The following is a 20,863-nucleotide window of genomic DNA, read 5'->3' as shown; positions in this document are numbered from 1 at the left end:
TTGTCTGTCAACATTCGAAGAACCATTTTTCCAAAAATGGTGAATTTTACTGAAAAGAGATTGTACCTCATTTTGTAAAAATGAAAGGGAAACGACTGACAGAAACTACAACTACAGTGCTCTGATGCAGTGAGCAGTTTTGAATAAATGAATAAGGAAAAAAAGTAGTGTATTGAATAGGATTAATTTAATGTAATTATATTTTAGCAAAAGAATAGTATTTGTCAGGCAGTTTTGCCATTTGGATGATTCTCAGGAAAAATATATTAGGTGTCTGAAATCTTAGTTAAATTTAAAGCTTTAATAGCTTCATAAGTAAAATGCTAGACTTAGAAAAATATCATTTGAAAGCTTAAATAGTTCTTTTCCATGTATTTCACTTCTTAAGCTTTAAATAATTTTTTTAATTTTGTTTTTTCAGTCAATATTTGCTGTCCTAAAAGAAACTTAAAAAATTATGATAAAATATTCAAATTATGTAAAGCTAAGTATGTAAACAAAATTTCAATAATTATGTTTTCAAATGATTTTAAAATATTTTTAATGTTTGTGTTTTGGAAGTTATAAAAATAATTTGATTTTGGACATTGTTTTTTGAAAGTGAATTTTCTTTTTTTTAGAACTTACAAAGCTAAATACAATAGTTGTGATATAATATTCGAAAATTATTCGTCATTCACAGTCCCTACCCCTACTTCTTTTATTGCAGTTCCAGAATTTGGCCAACTCATACAAAAACTTGATTTGTCTTCAAAGCAGGGGAAAAATCTGTACTAGCCAAATAGCAGACTATGAAAATTCTCTTGGATGATTAGAAATTTTTAGAAGAATCATTTCCTTTTCAAAGGCTTTTAATTATAAGAATGCTTTTCAAGCTAATAAAAACTATGCATATTTAAGGAAGTCTATATGATGCTTGTAACTACCAAGTTGTAAAATACCAGAAAAATATTTTGGAAAGATTTTTGAAGCCTGTAACTTATGCTTCATAGCTTAATTAATTGAGTCCAGATTCTCAGGGGCATTCATACTTAAAGAAAAGTATATCCCTGAAGTTATAAGTGTGAAAGAAATAAGGATATGACCAGCAATTTTCCAAGTGTTTCCTCAGTTAATGCAATTCTAAAAGAGCTTAATATATTCTAAGGGTATCATTTATAAAACATATTTACATCTAAATCATTGTGGCCTTTCATTTTTCTCAGTACACATTTTTCAGATTGTACAGATACAGTCTCACCACCTCGATGCAGTGTGACACCATAGACACATCTTGCACGATGGCATCCTACTATTTCACATGTCGGGATAAAGCAGTGTTTATCAAAATATGCATAGTTGCAAATTGACTTAGAATTACTTAATATTTTCTTCTGAGTAATCTAATTTTATTCGCAAAAAAGTAACCCATTTTTGTATGTTTGCCTATTTTTGGATTTGTTTTTATTTTGAGACAAGATCTCACTATGTTGCCTAGGCTGGCCTGGAACTCCTGGGTTCAAGTCATCTTCCTGCCTTGAGTAGCTGTGGTGGCATGTGTCACCAAGACCAGTTTTATGTTTGTTTGTTAAGGAACCCAAATAGTACACTTTTCTGTCTATATACCTAACGATAATTTAAAGAAATACATTTTAAGTACTTTATGCTTCAAATATCTTAAACTTTTTGCCAAGTTTTGTTGATGTGCTGATCACTACAGTGTAATGCTACGTTACCTTTCCCCTGCTTTTCTTCTGTAAAATTAAACTTCAGATGCTATTATGTAAATAGAAATGTTTAATTTATTTAAGTGAAAATCCAGAACCTCACTATATGGTTTCAGTTTACTTTCACAGCTAATCTTGACAGTAAGTATAGACCCTAGCTGCTTAGGAGGTCCCCTTTTTCACCTTGCTGTCATTGGTTATTGGTACTATGAAATAATGATAAAAAATATTTTAAATACAGTAGAATATGAGTCATGATTCTTGAAAAGAATTATACACACACATATCTATATTAATATGGGATGGTATTTAAGATATGTTAAGTGGAAAATATGACCAAATCATTGGGTATAAATACCAAAATAAAAGCAGGAAATATGAGTGGATGTCTGCTAATTAGAAAGCATAACAGGTAAAAGGTGATAAAGGAAGTTGCTTTTGAGAATCAAACTGGGTAGTGAGCCTGGTACAGTAGTACACAACTGTAATCCGAGCCCTTAGAAGTTGATGCAGGAAGATAGAGAGTTCAAGGCTAGCCTGAGTTAGTAAACAAAATCCTGTCTGGAAAAAGAAGATCAAAACTGGGTAGGAATACAAATTAATTCTCATTGTTTAATACTTATTCTTTTAATTTTTTAAAAATACATAAACATTTAGATAATTGGCTCTTGATCCTAGTTGCACTCTAGAATCATCTAGAGAGCCTTAGAAAGTCTTGGCCCCACCTTTTAGAGATTCTGACTTAGTAGCTGTGGACAGTGCATGAAGGTCAGGATTTTCAAAAACGACGTGGGCAATTCTCAGTTATAGTCAATGCTGGTAACTTCTGAGTCAATCTGTAGGTGTACTTGTAGACAATACAAAAAGCTCCTATTCCTTTCATTTGCATTTAATTTGCATTATTGAGTTATTGCATGAATGTAAAATCATTTAAATGATGGATTTATTTCTAAGTGAAATAGTTTGAAGTTTATGAGATTAAATAATCCTCCACGGATAAAATCTACAGTGATAGCACATTGTTTGAGTCTGTGAATTGTAAGATTCTGTGATAATCTGGTTGCCTGTGAACATGATTATTCACCAATATAAAATTATTTCACTATCAGTTCTGAAACAGATTTTAAAATACCACCTAATTATTATTTTAAATGTTCCTTATTAGGATTGTGTAGAATGAATGAGGCAAATTAATATTTGTAATTTTGTCTGCATCTCTTCATAGCTGGAATAAGCTCTGATTATAGTCTTGAAGAGATAGATGAAAAAGAAGAACTGAGTGAAGTGCCTAAAGGTCAGGCTGAAAATATTTCCCTGAAGTCATCTGACATTCCTTGTGCATCTACTGATATAACAAATACATTAAAAAGTGATTCTGACTCAGCCCTTGGCATCAGTAATGGAGATGCCTCACAAAACTCCAAGGAAAAACACCAAGAAACTAGAAACACAGATGGACAGTAAGTAGTTGGTGTGCCAGAAGTGTTTGCTGAGGGTGTGTTTAGTTAATGTATTCTTCTGCAATATAGATCTGATATTTTAAACACAAATGTAGTCAGACCTTTTGTTTGGACTCCATCCCTCTTACCATCCTTATAAGAATTTTTACTGATAAAGTATCTATTTGCATGTAATAGTATTCAAAGAAAATGAAATTTAAGAGTTCTAACATCCCTATATAGGATAATGTATAACATGTAATTAATTTGCATGACTCAAAACTTAGTTTTTTTGCTTATTTTGTCTATTTTTGACATTTAATTTTTTTGATTTTCCTGAAGTGCACCTGAAGGATTTTCACTGACTGGAATATGAATACAGTTCTGCATATCAGAGTATGAAGTTAAATCACTAGCATTGTTTTATAGTCATCTTTATGATTTAGGAATGTACTTTCCATTTTAGAAACTGAAAGCTAGTCCACTTACGTTATGTTTGAAATGCAACACCATAAATAAAGATGAAACCAGCCAAGCAAAATAAACTATCTTCATCAGAGGCTTATCATAATTTGCATGGAATTTTCCCCAAATTAAACTATTCTATCACCAGAAAAAAAAATCAGTAATGACAATCCACATCCTGATTTATGTGGTTGACTGTGCTATATGCAAGACAAAAATGTTTCATTTAATTTCCTTTTTCTTTAAAAGACAAATAGCCAATAACAAAATAAAGATACATTTTGGGGAAAGTGTCCATTTTCCCATGCTTCCTACATCTTTCTTTGTAATAGGACAACTGTGTGAAAACTGTTTCATAGCGGCATTTCCTCTCAGTTGTATTTTTCTTTGCTTTTCAATTTCCAGTATTTGGCAGAAAAAGGTGATTATTTCAGCCCATCTGTCTTTGGAAATTGCCTATTTTCTCATGGTGTGTGTACGTGTCTTTGAATAATATCCATATATAACATATAATATCATATCTTGCAGAGGGGCGAACAGTACTGCACATGATACAAGCAATGACAATATGGTAGCTGACCATGTAAGAAACTTGAAGTCACTGGGCCCAAACCAAGAGAATGGTAAGTGATATAAACGAGATGGTATCCAACATGATAATACACTGTGATGTGCAAGGATGTTTCTTAACATATAACAACTCATTTCCTCTTGTACATTGACTTGTTTCATATCTACCTTATGGGAACTATTAGTTTTAGACCCATTTTTTAGATGATTAAGTCACAAAGATATTATATCTCACAACTAGTAAGTGGAAGATGTAAGACTTGAATTCAGACAATACTATGCCAAAGTGTGCTCTTAACTATCATGTGCAGTAGTTTTGATGTTTTTCTTTTTTCTTTTTTCTTTTATTATTCATATGTGCATACAAGGCTTGGTTCATTTCTCCCCACTGCCCCCACCCCCTCCCTTACAACCCACTCCGCCCCCTCCCTCAATACCCAGCAGAAACTATTTTGCCCTTATCTCTAATTTTGTTGTAGAGAGAGTATAAGCAATAATAGGAAGGAACAAGGGTTTTTGCTGGTTGAGATAAGGATAGCTATACAGGGCATTGACTCACATTGATTTCCTGTGCGTGGGTGTTACCTTCTAGGTTAATTCTTTTTGATCTAACCTTTTCTGTAGTTCCTGGTCCCCTTTTCCTATTGGCTTCAGTTGCTGTTAAGGTATCTGCTTTAGTTTCTCTGCGTTAAGGGCAACAATTGCTAGCTAATTTTTTAGGTGTCTTACCTATCCTCACCCCTTCCTTGTGTGCTCTCACTTTTATCATGTGCTCATAGTCCAATCCCATTGTTGTGTAGTTTTGATGTTTTTCAATCTTAGAAATTATCTAACTTAAATTTTGTTTTTTAAAGTTGTATCCTCTGTGCTTCTATTTGTAATCTGTTCTTTTTTTTTTTTTTCTTCTTCTAATTCCCTGGTGCAAGCCCGTTTTACTTCATACTCAAATTGCTACATTTTGGATAAACCTTGTCTGCCTGATTTTTAAGACACAAACTATCTAATTATGTAACTTTATTTACCACTATTTCCCATTCCCAAATCAAGACAGTTTCTTCTTTTTCTCATGATATAATTTACTGTTTTATCTTTTGACCTATGCTCTGGCTATCTTTGCATAGAATACAATTTTCCATCAACTTCACCCATTCAATACTAACCAAATCCTACCACTTCATTTATTGTTTGATTTCTAGAAGCCATATTGTTCTATATCTCTGACTCCTCAACTGAATCAGGCAGTCTTGAATCATAGAAATCACTTTGAGTGAAATCCTCATAAAACTTAACAGAATACTGAGACATAGGATTGAATTTCAAAAATAGAGTGCATAGAAGAATATTCAAGTAATATACAATGTTATATTTTTTAAGGGAATAACAAGGAAGTGGTTTAAGAATGCTTATATTCCAATCTATTTTAATAGATTTACGATTTGTAGAAAAGATAGCGCTCTAATATTCATATTTGGATAAAAATTGATAGAACAATGTCATATGTATGATATATATATGTATGTCATATATGTATATTGTATTTATATGTCTCACACTTGCCATGAAATTTTATTTGTGTGGTATAGTCAAATACTCATTTTTCCACATGTCCAGTAAAATTCTAAGATACTGAGAAGTTCTAAAAGTAAATAATTTCCCATTTTCTTCTTGATTCAGTTTTCCTCTGGATATGCTCTGAAGGCAGTAGAATTCCTATTGACAATTCATGATTTAAAATCTATTTATTTCCTTAAACATCAAACCATTTTTGCTTAGATTTTGACATCATGTTAGTACTATTGTCACAAGAACATTTATATAATATTTACTTTGATTTGCACTAATATTTGTTAGTATTTAGTTGATGTTTAAAAATGTTATCTTTAAAGTAGTTTTAAGATGTTAGTGTTAGTTTTGAAGGAAAGGACAGGATAGTACAAAAGCTATCTCTCTCTCTCTACTGGCCTTCCTTGAAAATGATCTAGCCATTCTTAGACACTTGGTGAGTGTTGTCAGGTATATATGAGGATGGATAAGCTAATAAATTCAGGGACAAGTCTGGATTTCCCAGTCTGAAATCATGGGGAATAATTATGAAATGATGAGAAATTCAGAGTTAGGCAATGGTGAAGTAGGTGTAACCCTCTGAAAATGTGGAGAACAGAAATTTGGAGTTCAAAAATAGATAAATTAGTATTTCATATTAGGGATTTAATTTAAAATATATTTTACACTGATCTATTTTCTGTTAGAAAATGTTTCTGTTGTGTGCACTGGAAAATACCTAGATTTAGTAGAAAATGAGAAATAAGCAAGAGAGAAAGAAATACAGTTATGTCTGTTTTCTGCTGCCAGAAATCATTTCTTAAATTCTGTGCTCATTATAGTGTTCAGGGTATTGTCTTTCTTATAAATATTAGATACTTAAACCAGGTAAGGTAAGAGAAGAAGCAGAAATGGGTCTTTTCTCTGGTTCCTAATTGCATTTGTTCTCAATTTTTAAATCACAAATGGTAAGTTATTGGTCATAGGAAAAGAAGTCACTCAAATAGATGATGTACAATCTGACAATCAGTTGAATTTTATTTGGGAGGGATAAAAATAAACTTCATTTTAAAATTAAAAAAAATAGGAATCTTATAATACAATAAAGAATATTAACTGCCATATGCATATAATTGTGTAATTAGACCTGACTTTTTTTGTTGTTGGCATGCATATCTTTCTTTTTAACTGAGGAACTCTTCTTTGTGGCTCATTCAAGTTTTAGGTGATGCATTTGATGTTGTATTCTTTTTAGGTAAAAGTGTTTGATGATAAAACTATACAGAAATATTTTCTATCCTTTCATGATTTGACCCCCAAGACTCATAATTCACTTGTGCTGTGCAAACTATTCCCACACCTGAAAAGCAAAGCCACTATGGTTTTAGAAGATGAGAACTAGTCTTGCAGAAGTGATTTCTTGGTACATTAGAATCGAGGGACAATGTGTAAATCACTTGGGATTAGAAGGCAGAGTACACATGTGTGATACTCCCATACTTCCAGAGGCTTCATTCCTGCTCTTTGCCATCTTGTTGTTGACTACAAACTGTTGTCTCATCAACCCAGACACTAGCAAATCATTTTTGTTTTCTGGAAATATAAACTAGAATCTAGAGGAGAAATTGTCCAGGGTAGAGAAACATTGTTTCCATCATTGGTCCCTGACACTAGAAGTATCAGCCTGCCTTTTTCACACAGAGGAAAATCAAAACCAACATGACTGTTTTCTGTCATTGAAACTACCCATCTTGTGGCTAAAAACAAATTCTTCTAAGAGTCTTTAGCCAACAACACCCAACTAACAAAACAATCAACTTAAATTGTTTTTATTTAAAATCTTAAAGGTGATATTTTCTGGTTTCTGCCTTAATTAAAACCAACATTCACTGGGATTGTTTTAATGTTAGGTAAGAAATATAAACACACTAGGGACTATCAACAAAAGTCTAATTGAGAGGAAAAAATACCATTTTTTAAAAATTTGTCAACTTTGTTATTAACAAAGATGGAAATATGAAGTCTTTACGTATAAGAAGGTACACAGGTGTCTTTTATGGAGTGCTTGTTCTAGGCACAATCCTAAGAAGTATGTTATTTTATATAAATTATATATACTATAAAATACACATTTTCACCTTTTTACATCTGAATGAAATGAGAGTCAAAGGGGTTATTAATTGATATGAGAACATACTAGTTAAATGCATTTCATGCTCCAGACCTTTGCATGTGCACAACCCATACCATTTTCTCTGTATGCCACTACTTGCCTTTTTTAAATTAGTGAGCTGAAAATTATCTGTAGCATTCAAACCATCCAATACAGATAGGTGAGTCAGACATTGAAAACTTGAGTTTTTCTACTTTTTATGTACTTGACAATATTTTATCTCTCAATAGTTCAAAATGAAATAATGGTCAATACAACAAAGACAGAAGATAATGTGAAAAACAGAATGAAGAGAAAAGAAACCAATGTAGAAGGTGAAGCCACTAATAAAGATACTGACATGGAAATTGACAGATTGTCAAGCTATTCCACATGTAAAACTCATAGTGCTGTAAGTCCTAAGGAAAATCATCTAATAGTGTCATCAGTAGCAGATCAAAAACTGAGTCAACCTAGCATAGGAAAAACAAAAATGCAAGATGCAGCAATTCAGACAACTCCTTCCTGCAACAGTTTTGAAGGACATCACCAAGATCATAATTTATCTGACTTCAAAGTTGATGAAAGTGTACAAACTTCAAATAACAAATCAACCCAACACTCATCCTTAAGTCTACAACATTCTCTAGATATCTCAAGAGAACTCAGGAGTCAGGGCACCCTAATACATTCAGAAGAAAAACTTGCTATAAAAGACCCAATTTGTGCATATGGCAATGATGATCTTTTGTCTCCTGTAGATGGAATTGATAAAAATTCAACTGTTTCCTACCTGAAGAATTTTCCACTTTACAGACAGGACTATAATCTCAAGCCAAAACCTTCAAATGAAATCACAAGAGAATATATACCCAAAATTGGAATGACTACTTATAAAATAGTGCCTCCTAAATCCCTGGAAATAGTGAAAGACTGGGACTCAGAATCCACTGGGTATAAAGATGATGAAAAGACACGTGATTTAGGAAAGAAGTGCACTTATGAGAATGTGAAAGAAACTGCCATGCAAACAGAATACCTTGTTACTTCTGATGGTTCAAAGGAGCCACAGCTAGACCTTAAACCAAAGCCTAACTTGAGAACAGAGCATCCATTGCACAGGACTGTGAGCTTACCTGATGGTGCCATGACAAATCCTCTGAAACCTCCTAGAATGACTAGAGACACAGGCACAGCTCCTTTTGCACCAAATTTAGAAGATATAAACCATATCTTGGAGTCAAAATTTAAATCTCGGGTTTCAAATCCCCAGGCCAAACCAAGCTCATTTTTCTTGCAGATGCAGAAGAGAGTGTCAGGTCACTATGTGACATCTGCAGCTGCCAAGAGTGTCCATATTACCCCTCCTCCTACCCCCAAAGAACTAACAAATAAGGAGATGGAAAGTAATGCCCAGCCTCCTCCAGAACAGACTCTTTCTTCCTTAAGTAAAACAATTCCTCCTGTCTTACAATCCCATCTTACAAAGGCTGATGTCAGTGTAGTCAGCCAGAAGCCTGCCAACACCTCTCCTTCTCCCATAGCTCCCAAACCTGAGCCTCTTTCTGCAGAATCCTCTCTTCCTCCCATAGCTCCCAAACCAGTGCCTCTTCCTGCAGAAACCTCCCTTCCTCTCATAGCTCTCAAACCTGAGCCTCCTCCTGCAGAAACCTCCCCTCCTCCTATAGCTCCCAAACCAGTGCCTCTTCCTGCTGGGCAGGTAGCAGCACTAAACCTGAAGACTTTGAAAACCTTTGGTGCCCCGCGACCATACTCAAGTTCTCCTTCACCATTTGCCCTCGCTGTAGTGAAAAGGTCACAGTCTTTCAGTAAAGCATCCAGTGAGGGAGCATCACCCCGGTCCCCAGTAGACACAGAAGAGGTGAAGACTTGTTCTGTAAATAAGCCTGAAGACATCCCGCAACTTGATGTGATTGATAAGGTAAATGTTACCTTTTTAAAATACAAGTATTCAGATTCTTTATAACTTGGTTAAAATGGGGAATAGCAGGAATGTTGATACGTTTGTGTGTTACTTAACTCTGAGATCATATTGTAGGGAACAGTGGTAGTACTTAGAATCTGATTATTTACTGAGAATTATAATTCATATACCTTGACTAGGTAATACTATAAAGTCATCATTATTTAATTGTATCATTAACAGTGTTTCAAAGCTACTTTATTCATGCATTTGTTTAGTTCACTTGTTTGGCATTGTGACTGTCTTTCTGTGTTTGACTAATGTAACTTTTCTGGGCATTCAACTTTATTTTCTTGTTCAATTTTATAGCACTTTGCAATAGTGGAATAAGTAGTGTTAGTTATATGAAACAAATGGCATCAAAGACATAGCTGTGCATTTTCTAACATGCACATTCAACCTCAGCTTACCAAACGTTTTTACATACAACTCATTTAAATTGAAAGCAGTTTTAAAATGTCTTTTCTTCTTTTTTTTTTTTCTTTTTTTGACAGTACTAAGGTTTGAACTTAGGGCCTTGTGTAGCTAGGCAAGTGCTCTACCACTTAAGCCATTTTTGCTTTTACTTATTTTTAAAATAGGGTCTTGCATTTTTGCCTGGGCAGGCCTGGACATCCATATTCCTACTTATGCCTTCAGCATCACTAGGATGGCAGGCTTGTTAATTGAGGTGGGGGGGTCTCACTAGCTTTTTCTCCAGACTGGCCTTCAACCACAACCCTCCTTATCTCCACCTTCCAAATAGCTAGAATTATAGGTGGAAGCCACCACACCCAATTTAAAGCACATTTTTCTTTCTTTTCCATTTTGCTAATTCAGTGTCACCTTTTCTAATTATATGTATGCTGACCAGAACATTATCTAACCACTATTTAACCTTAGTAATTTTAAAAAGTATACTGTTGATTTGGTGGGTTTTCTTCAGGTTCAGATAATATAGTCAAAGGGGAGAGGAAGAGATTCACAGCATGAATTGTGATAATCCACAGACAATTTTTAAGAAATACTTTGTGTACTTTTACTCTGATGGTGTTTAAAGAATACTGTAATATTTGTGTGACAGTTCCAGAAGTATTTCATACTACTTTTTCAAACATTCCTAGAGTAAGAGAACATTAACCATGCTGCCAAGCAAATATTTTTCTGTAATTTTAAAGCAATATTTATCTTCAGGGATATTTCCTCATATATTTTACATTTATGTTTATTACTTTGATATAACATCAGGAAGTGATGTATGACATAGAGATGAATTCTTGACTTGGGAATAAAGCCTGTATTTCTTCTTGAAATGGATTTCCATTCCTAAGTAACAGAAGCTTGGTTTAGATAATTCACTTGTTGACTCATTGCTTGGGCCCCACTTAGCTCATTTTTTTAATAAAGATATGTATTTGGCAGCTTGAAAAAGGCATTTTTTTATAGTCCTGGGATGGAATCCAAGGCCTTGCCCATGCTAGGCAAGAGTTCTACCACTGAGCTATATCCCAAGCCCCAAGAAAAAGACATTTTTTAAATTACTTGATGTAGTTGCTAAATATCCCTTCCTAAGAAGTTTAAATTTTTGATTCTTCAGTTTGGAAGTTTCTAATGTTTGCTTTTAGTCCATGGAAAAATAAAGAATGGTCAGCACATAGTACCCATGACTTCCAGAAACACCCAGTACAATATTAAGTGGAACAGATAATATACCCTTAACAGAAGACAAAAGTACCTACTAGATTCAACTAATAGGAAATTGCTAGTATTCAACTGCTTTGTACATTAAAAAATACTCATTTCCCAATCTAATCTGTTGGAACTATCAAAATGGGTTATTTTTCAGTTTGTGGAATTTTTTATTTATTTGGCTTTTTCTGGCCAACCTATGCATTAGGAAAATCAACATTATTTGGCTCAGGCATGGTAAAATTATAATGTATTCGTGACACAAAGAGAGGTACCACTTCTCTTTCTTAGCTTCATGAGTTCAAAGAAAGGAAGGTACATGCTCTCATTGCCCAGCTCAGCTTTGGCAGTGGAGATTGAGTAGGTAAGGAAACAAAACTGTGTCTAAATTACCAGTGTAGCAAATGATGATTCTAAGCTATCAATGATGAAAATATTTTGCAAAAATTGCCCATTCTTCTCTTGGAATTCATATAAATATTTCACATTTATTTTTACAGAAAAATAATTCTGCACATAGTGATCAGAATTCTCAAATGCCGACTACAGCTGACTGCCCACCATTCACCCTTATGAGACAAAGTTCTTTAACATTCCAAAGCTCTGACCCAGAAAAGATCCGACAGAGTCTGCTGACGGCGATCCGTTCTGGAGAGGCTGCTGCCAAATTGAAAAGAGTAAGCTTTCTTTATCAGATGGGTAGCAGTGGGTTTATTTTTGAAGTTGTCAAACTCATACTTGGGAATTTTTTTTCTAACATTTAAAACTGAGTAGGGAATATGCCATAAGTTAGTCTTTTATGTCAGGGGTCGCTTTTGAAGTATAAACTGAGAGAGTCCAGAGTCTTACACATACTTAAAAATATGTCAGGTCTATTTTCCACAACATGGGCCAGGCCCAGAACATGACTTTTGGTTCAGTATTGTATAACTATATATAGAAAGTGCCCTAGACTCTTAAGAAATTGTGTTAACACAGTAAGAAAGATTCTTTTGCAAATTCCTCCCTATGGAACCTGCAAGATTTCAGTTAGCTCCTCCAGTGACCAAAGTCACTTCCATATGTGGGGTTTTAGGGAGCATTTTATATCTTCAAAAAAGTGGCACAGACTATAGAGAATGCAGATGAGTCCTAACACATAAACTCATTTTCATAGTGCCCTGCCACAGTGGTCTAGGTCTTTCTTACTGAGATACAGGAGAAGAGAGAGAAAGATATGTTTCCCTCTGGGGAATTTAGCCCAGGTGAGTTTCCCTCCCTCTGCCCCCTTTGTCCCCAAAAGAGGACATGATGAAACTTTGAACAGCAGACACATGGCTTACACCTCCCAGGGACCTTCACCACCCTACACTTCTCACCTGTTCCTCCTGGTGGTCCTGTTAGGAGCACCTTAACACTGAAGACAAGAAAGTATTCATTAATCCACTGACATTCATCAGTGGAATAGGCATTTCATCTTATGAATTCCTTCTCTAATCATTTTAAAAGTTATTGAAAGAAGAGCTAAGAGACTTATTGAGCTTCAGAAATAATGTCAGCAAAAGAATAGGAATGCTGTAAAGACAGATAAAAGGGGAAAGGTTTCTTAGACCTTCCCAACACATCAACTCACCATACCCTACTGCTGAAACCAGGTGCCTCCATATGTTTATGTGAAGTGAGTGACAGTCATTCTCCTAGAGCACTGGGAGCCCCTGTCTAAGCAAACATAGAGATGAGGCAAAATATTGGGTGGTTTGGGGAGTGAAGGAAACAGAAAGGAATAATGTAGGAAATTTAAGTTTGAATTTTGTAGGCTTTGTAGGACCTGTATTGAGGTGCCAGGCAGTATAAAAATATGGTATAGCTTTAAATGTTAAAATTAGTATTCCACTGGTAATGAAAAATTTTTCTTTATGTATTTATTTATTTATTCATTCATTTATTTTGAATTAGCAGTGTTTGAGCTCAGGGCATTGTTCTTGCTAGGCAGGCACTCTACCTTTTGAGCAGCCTGTTTTGCTATTTTTTAGACTCAGATGGAACTGAACTGTGACTCTTCAATTTGCTTCCTGAGTAGCTAGGGGAACAGGTGTATGTCTCTATACCCAGCTTTTATTTGTTGAAATGGGGTTTCCCTAACTTTTTTTCTTGGACTGGCCTCAAACCATGATCCTCTTGGTCTTTACCACCTGAGTAATAGAGACAATTTTATATTTTTAGGGGGAAATATATCCTTATTAATAAATTACACATTCCAACTCATGAAAAAATTTTATTTCTAATCTTGTAAATTAAGGGCGAGTTTCAAACCAGTCGCTACCAATATAAAGCTTTCACAGTTCAATAACTTTGACAAGCAATTTTAAGCACATAAGTATCAAACATTTTACTAGATACAATGAGTACAAAAACAAATACAATGAAGCCTCTGCATTCTACACAGCCTGGGCCTGAAAAGAATGATACATCAGACTGTCAGGAGAAGACAGTAACTACACAGAAATTATTGCAATGCCTTTGTACTAAGCCAGTGAATATATTAATCAGTTTTCAATGAACTAATTGCAGAATACTGTGCATTAAATTGGAAATGCCTTTTAGGATGACAGAATTGTACAGGCCAGCAGCTGTGTACTTGCTGTGTTCTTGGCCCTGATTCGGCAGTCCTTTCACATAGAAAACTCATTGCTCCCAGAATGAGCTGGATGTGAATCAACACAGAAAGGAAGCCTACATGATGATCCTGTAATTGTATCCTATTTAAAGCTCATTACTTTAGATTCTATTAAGTATAAAGCTTTCTCTGAGTAGGAGGTTATTGATAGTTCTGAGTCAGTAGAGTGTCAGCTCCTAAATTTTTTAATGAACATTTCATACATAATCCGTTTTATTTCACTAAAACTGAACATAGGATCTAGTAGTCTTTAGTCTTCATACTCCATGATCAGCATTTTCACTTATGGTTATATACTCTAAAAATCATGCTTTGTGTGTATCAGCATTTACATACTAGAATGTTCATGGAAAATCATTTGTAATAGTTTCAAATAAACAAGCCCTAATATCCAAAAAAAACAGGAGAATAAATAGAAGTATATTCAAAGAATAGCCCATCTTATTGCAATAAAATTGGACAAAGTACAGGTAAGCATGGCAATGTAGATAGAATAACACAAAAATACATGTGTAAAGTTTGAAAGCTTGCAAAACAATTATCAGTGATACATGCATAGATGTCTTTAGAAGCAAGGAAGTGGGGCTGGGAGCGTAGCTTAGCAGTAAAGTGACATTTAATCCCCACACCAAAAATAAATAAATAAATAAAAATAAAAACAAGGAGTGATTATACAAATCATGTCTGTGGTTCCCTCCATAGGGAAAGAAAAGGGCTTGTTGAGGGCTTATTTGGGTAGGGCAAGGATACAACTTAAGAGAGAACCAAAAAACTAAGTTGTCAAGATAAGTATTATCTTAATGCAATATATCTAAAATATCCAAAATTAATGCAAAAATCCGTAACAAAGACAGTTTTGAAAATTTAAAGACAAGTTCAGTAGGGGACTGGAGGCGTTCTTTACCCTGACCCCAGTGCTAGATTATTCTGTATATTCATTTGCTTTCACTGGGATGTATATCTATGTGCAATATATTTATTCTACTTCAAAAACTTGCAAAAGGTGTTAAAAGTGGATAAAGAAAGTCTCTTAATTTCTTGTAATCTTTGTTTTAGTCCCATGTGTCTGTCCTGTACTGAAGATTTCTGCTAGTTTCTTTTTAAATTCTGACATTTCATTTATACAGTAACAATTACATTGCCCAGTACAATCTAAATTGATTTTGATGATACCAAGTAAAAATTATAAATAGTTTAGACTTAATGGTACACAGCTATAAACCCAGCTACTCTGGAGGAAGAGGGAAGTTGGAGGCCAGCCAAGGCAAAGTTAGTTAGACCCAATCTCAAAAGCAAAATAAAAAGAAAAGAACTGGGGTGTGGCTCAACTGGTAGAATACTTTTTTAGCATGCAGGAGGCCCTGGGTTCAATACCCAGTATTCTGAATTAATTAATTAATTTCATAGTTACCTCCCATATTTAAAAAAGTATTGTGCATATTTCTGAAAATTCTTTAATCTTCAAGAGTAGATAATCATAATAGTTGATCTTAATGAGCAACTTCTTAAATGTTATTTTTTAAAGTAATCTTTTTAATAAGTGTATTTATGTGTATTCAAAAAACTCAAGCCATACCGTTTACTTTCTAAATGTTTATGAAATGTTGCCATATCTCTCATACAAGAGATATTCATTGAGTACTAGACTGTGCCAGGCACTAAAATAAATTTTGGTATAAAATGACATCCAAATAGACATGATCCTGCCTTCAGAATTTATAGATTTATAAAATAATGTTCTAATGACATCTTCTCATGTTTAAAAATTTAGCAAATTTTTAAGTCAACAGAAATGCCATTTTTTTCCTCAAAGTTACCATTCTATTTGGTTGCTTTTTAGCATAGTTTATTGAGAAAGGATCTTCTCACTATGTAGCCCATGGTGGCTTTGAACTTATGTGGCCAGGTTGATCTTAAACTCACGACACTCCTACTTCAGCCTCTTGAGTACTGAGATTACAGGCATATACCACCATGCCCAGCCAGTTACCATTCTTAATAGATTGCCATGTAGCCTTCCAGACTACTCTTGTAGTATGTTAAAATATTTTGTTTACAAAAATGAAATCCTCTGGAAATCATTCATAAGCATAGATTTGAAGCTTCCTATCTCATTATATATATCAGTACTATTTAATACTACACAATATTTGTCTATATGAATGCTAACTTATTTGCTACTTATTGATGGACATTTGCCACCAGCATGTTTTACTTGTAGATATTTAAAACCATTAGTACATTGTTTTTAATGAATAAAACGGAATTTTTCTTTTGCTTTACAAAAACTTGTGAGAACTGCAATTTTGGCATGAGTTACAAAAATAATTTTCCTGCACACAGAGACTCTGGGGACCAATGTTATATGATAAAAAGTCATTACCTGTCTTTCATTGGCTGCACTTGCAAAGGAATTCCACATGAATATTAAACAGAGTTCAAAGGAGTTCCCTTACCATGGTGGCGAATATTCTTCTTAAACATTTTCTTTGGGTATATAATATCAATAACTCCGCTCCATCCTGTTTTCATAAGGCCTTCAAGAAAACTCATTACTATAGATAGCCAATTTTCCATTTAGTAAAACATAATAAATGAGTCACAAACCAAATCCAAACTAAATTTGCCATTTTCATTTTCCTTTTCCCTACCTTACTCCTTTGGTAAGATCTGTGGTCATTTGCCAATCAGTTCTCCTCTAAGAATATGATGATTCTTATATCTAAATTAGTCAAGGTATAATCTAGAGATAAATTTTCTCATATATTTTAAATATTTCAAAATATACATATTTATTGTTCAGGAGCCACATGAGTTTTCTTTATATTCTGTTAAGCCTGGAATTTCAAGCTACTTGTGAAATTCTTTAATGTTCAATTCACTTGTGGTTTTCAAATAGAAGATTTTGTCATCAAACATTGAAACTGGGGAGTTTATTTACTGAAAAAGCCCATAAACTTTCACTTAATTCCATAATTGTTTTGGCTAACAGTCACAGATTTGACTCTTTTAGCCTTTTATATGACAGTGCTTTTAAAAAGAAACATTTGTTGTTATTTTTGTTTTTAATGAATAGCAGGTCACTGAGAGGGAAATTTCAAGTTAATGTATAAAGTCATTACAAAAATAATGAAAACATTATTACTTCACTTTTTTACATTTGCCAGAGCACTGTTGGAAAGCCAGAATTAATCTAGCTAAAAATGCTCTTTAACAGCTTGGTCTACAGTTTGTTTGTACTCTTGTCCTTTATGTTGATGTGGTAATTTTATAAAGACTAAGATGTGTTAATGGATTATTTAACTTGTTTGTTGTAGAAATAACACTCTCATTTTTCATTTCATGGTAGAGTGAACATTTATTCTTGATTATTTGTAAATTGTTGAATATTCAATAATGAATATTGGCATTTACAGTTAAGCAGAAGATGTAAACTTGTTGAAAATTAGACAACTGTCTCACTTTAAATTGATTACAAAGTGTGTTTCTCCCTCTTAGGTTACCATTCCATCAAATACCATATCTATGAATGGAAAGTCAAGACTGAGCCATTCCATGTCCTCTGATGCCCAGGACGGCCAATAAATGTTGGCCTGCAATACTGCAGTTCACCATTTCCTCTTCATAGACCCATTTCCTACCAACGGAGAACATTGACAAATGTATATTCAGATGTACACTAATATATTATCTGTTAAAGTATAAGCATTTGTGCTATGAATTTTAATGCCAAAAGAATTACTAGAATTTATAATTTATAATAATTGTTGGATGTCTTAAGAGCTAAATATGCTGCTTTAGAACTTTCAAACAAGGTGTAAATGACTCATCTTTTTCAAATGAGAAATAATCATGCTTTGTTGATTTTTCTTATTGACACGTAATCTACAATGATGACCGAGATAAAAGTATAAGTTCAGATTTATAGACTTGTGTGGCACATAAATAGGCAAACACAGGTCTTACATTTCCTGCCTCATTGTTACAGTTTAACTAGAAATGTTCATAAGTTATAATAGAGGCTGTTTTGTTCTGAATGACCTAGAAAAGTGAAAATATCAAGAGTATATTCAGTTCTGTTATTTTCTCTGATGAATCACTTAGTGTACAAGACTTGTACATTCTTTAATTACAAATCAAAGTCAAATAGAAAGGAAACATAGTATTTGAGGACTTTATTAACATAGAACACTTAGTTTTTTAATCTTTAGAGCTTAAGTTGTACAAGGAAATTTTTAAATATTTTTTGTATATAATTATGACATTGTCACACAGATACCACATATTTTATGTGCCAGAAGCCTTAAAAATCTTCCTGTGAAAATGTTAATATGGCAGTTTTTTTCACATTTGATATGTAGAGAGAAATAGGGGTTAGTTTATGTCCATATTGGAGAACTTTAAAGAGTGCTTAGAAGTTCATGAAATCCTTATTTTAATTCAAGTAAAATAATAAAATAGTCATTATGTAGTTCAGATGCTAATATTCTAAATAATAATAGTAATATATATTTACATGAAAGATAAAGTGGTTAAGCAAAACAGTGCCTGATTTGTTGGCTTATAATTATTTTGGAATCTAAAGCTTGTTGGTTTCCTGTCCCTACTTTAAGAATTGAATCATTCATTTATTCCTAAAGATTTGTTCAAACAAGCTGACATTAAGGTGGTTTTTACTAAAGCTATTAGGATATCTGCCTCTTTGAAAGAATGTGTTGCTTTTTCCTGCTTAATAAAACAAGTTATATATTTGGGGTCTTTTTTTTTAAAAACAATGTAGCTTGTGTCAACCAGCATAATTGTGTACCTCACCTGAGGAACACATTTCTATCAACCAGCGAACAAATAAAGTTGTAGTAAAGCTTAACATTTTCAGATACTCCTACTGTACTTTTTGTTTTTTGAGACAGAGTCTTGCTTTACAGCCCCAAACACACCATTCTCCTGCCTCAGCCTCCCCAGTGCTAAGATTATAGGTGTGGCATAGTGCATATTTAAGCCCCAAATTCTGACTCCAAAACCCATGACTAAGCATTTATAAAATGCTTAGCATAGTTCCTGATAGATGCCAAAGGCATCTTAGTGCAAAATGTTGCTGCTTGATTCAGACTTGGAGTGAGACTCTCATAGATATTTGTGTCATAAACCAATAAAGGAGTTGAAATTTAAAAAAAATTTTTGTTTGTATATTGATTATTCACTTGAAAAAAATGTGAATCCCTACTTCAAACCATAATCAAATATTTGAGTTAGATTAAAAACTTTAAAAAGTAATATTTTAAAATTTAGAAGAATATACTCAGTACTGTCAGACTTTAGCATGTGAAAAATTATTAAAATACAAAGACACAGTCATGAAAGACATGGTAAATTTAAATCCTTTAAAGAGCAAACTCTATGGAGCTCTTTTTATTATTGGTGAGGAAATAAATTGGGACAATCAAATTCATAGTAGTAAGCATGTGCATAAGGACACAGCCACAAAAATGTTTATTGCAGCTTTGTGTATAACAGGAAAACACTGGCAATTTATTCATGTGACAGACTTCTATACAGTTGTCAAAATGAACAAGCTATAGTCATGGGTTGACTTAAGTACATCTCAAAAATAGCAAGTGACAAGCTGGGTGGTATATCTCAGTGGCAGATCACTTGCCTGGCACATGTGAGGCTCTGGGTTCAATCCCCAGCATCTCACATGAACATTCAAAACTAGAAAAGCAAGTTATGTAACAAGGTGTGTTTTATTATGCCAGTTATATAAAATGTGGTAAATGATGCTACACTATGGTTGTGTATGTGGAAAAAGTAAAAAATGACACATTTGCTATTGGAAATCTAAAACCAAAAAAGGAAGACAAGATTTACAGGAGGCATCAATAGTCTGCTGTTGGAAAACAAATGTTTGTTGAATTCTAGATGCTAGTATACATGAGACAGTTTAAATATTTTAGAGGTCTCATGGGATTTAGAGGTATCTGTATAGAAGCCATTAATACAAATGTTCTGAAGGGTTGTCTTGTCCACACCATTTTAGAAGATGTGTTACCCTCTCTGCTTCATTGAGAAGATGTGGCAAGTAGTTTTCATCCATCATATCCTCCAAAAACAGAAGAAAATACCAGAATGGCCCAAAACCAACATTTGATATTCATGTTCAATTTTTAGCATCTGGTAATTTATATAGAACTGTTGGTATTGAGCTTCATTTGAAAGTCAAGTAAATTTTCTGGGAGAAGAAAAAATTCTACATATGCAAGCGGCTTTCCAAACAAGCAACTACTTCTCAATTTATTAACCTCCTATCCTCCCTTTTGGTAGATTAAGCAATAGCCCAAATTCTTTATCTGTCATTCATCTGTACATTTTGCCTTGTGACTTGCAGTTCCTCTCACTAAAGTGGCAGAGCCCATTTCTCTACTTGTAGGTTCAGGCTTTGTGCCTAATGAGAAGAGAATGAGACTACCATTTCTGAGTCAAGGCCTCGGCATGTTTCTGCTTGCTTTCACTATGCTTGAAATGTTGTACTGAAAAAGACATCTCTGGGATATCCGAGTGATCCAAAGAAAAGGATTAGATGCATGGATCAGAAGTCACAAGTGAAGCTAGCCCAGATCTTTCAGCAGCCAGCTGAAAAGATGAGATGTGAGCCAGCCCACCCATAATCAAAAGGATCACAGA

General features: G+C 33.8%; 1 protein-coding gene across 9 annotated transcripts in view; it reads left to right on the top strand.

Annotated features, from left to right (window-relative positions):
• Positions 1–19,061, top strand: part of Cobll1 (cordon-bleu WH2 repeat protein like 1) — a 143,099-nt gene extending 124,038 nt beyond the window's left edge. For all 9 annotated transcript variants that reach the window (XM_074070979.1, XM_074070978.1, XM_074070977.1 and 6 more), the window contains 5 exons: positions 2,932–3,166; positions 4,139–4,233; positions 8,126–9,816; positions 12,027–12,203; positions 17,681–19,061. In XM_074070979.1, coding sequence (XP_073927080.1) covers positions 2,932–3,166; positions 4,139–4,233; positions 8,126–9,816; positions 12,027–12,203; positions 17,681–17,767 — 2,285 coding nt within the window. In that variant the 3' untranslated portion in view covers positions 17,768–19,061. The remainder of the gene's footprint in view (positions 1–2,931; positions 3,167–4,138; positions 4,234–8,125; positions 9,817–12,026; positions 12,204–17,680) is intronic.
• The last annotated feature ends 1,802 nt before the right edge of the window (positions 19,062–20,863 follow it).

The sequence above is a fragment of the Castor canadensis genome, chromosome 4, assembly GCF_047511655.1.
Source record: "Castor canadensis chromosome 4, mCasCan1.hap1v2, whole genome shotgun sequence".
Classification (NCBI taxonomy): Eukaryota; Metazoa; Chordata; class Mammalia; order Rodentia; family Castoridae; genus Castor; species Castor canadensis.
The sequence above is the reverse complement of the archived record's forward strand: the minus strand, read 5'-3'. Positions and strand labels throughout refer to the sequence as shown.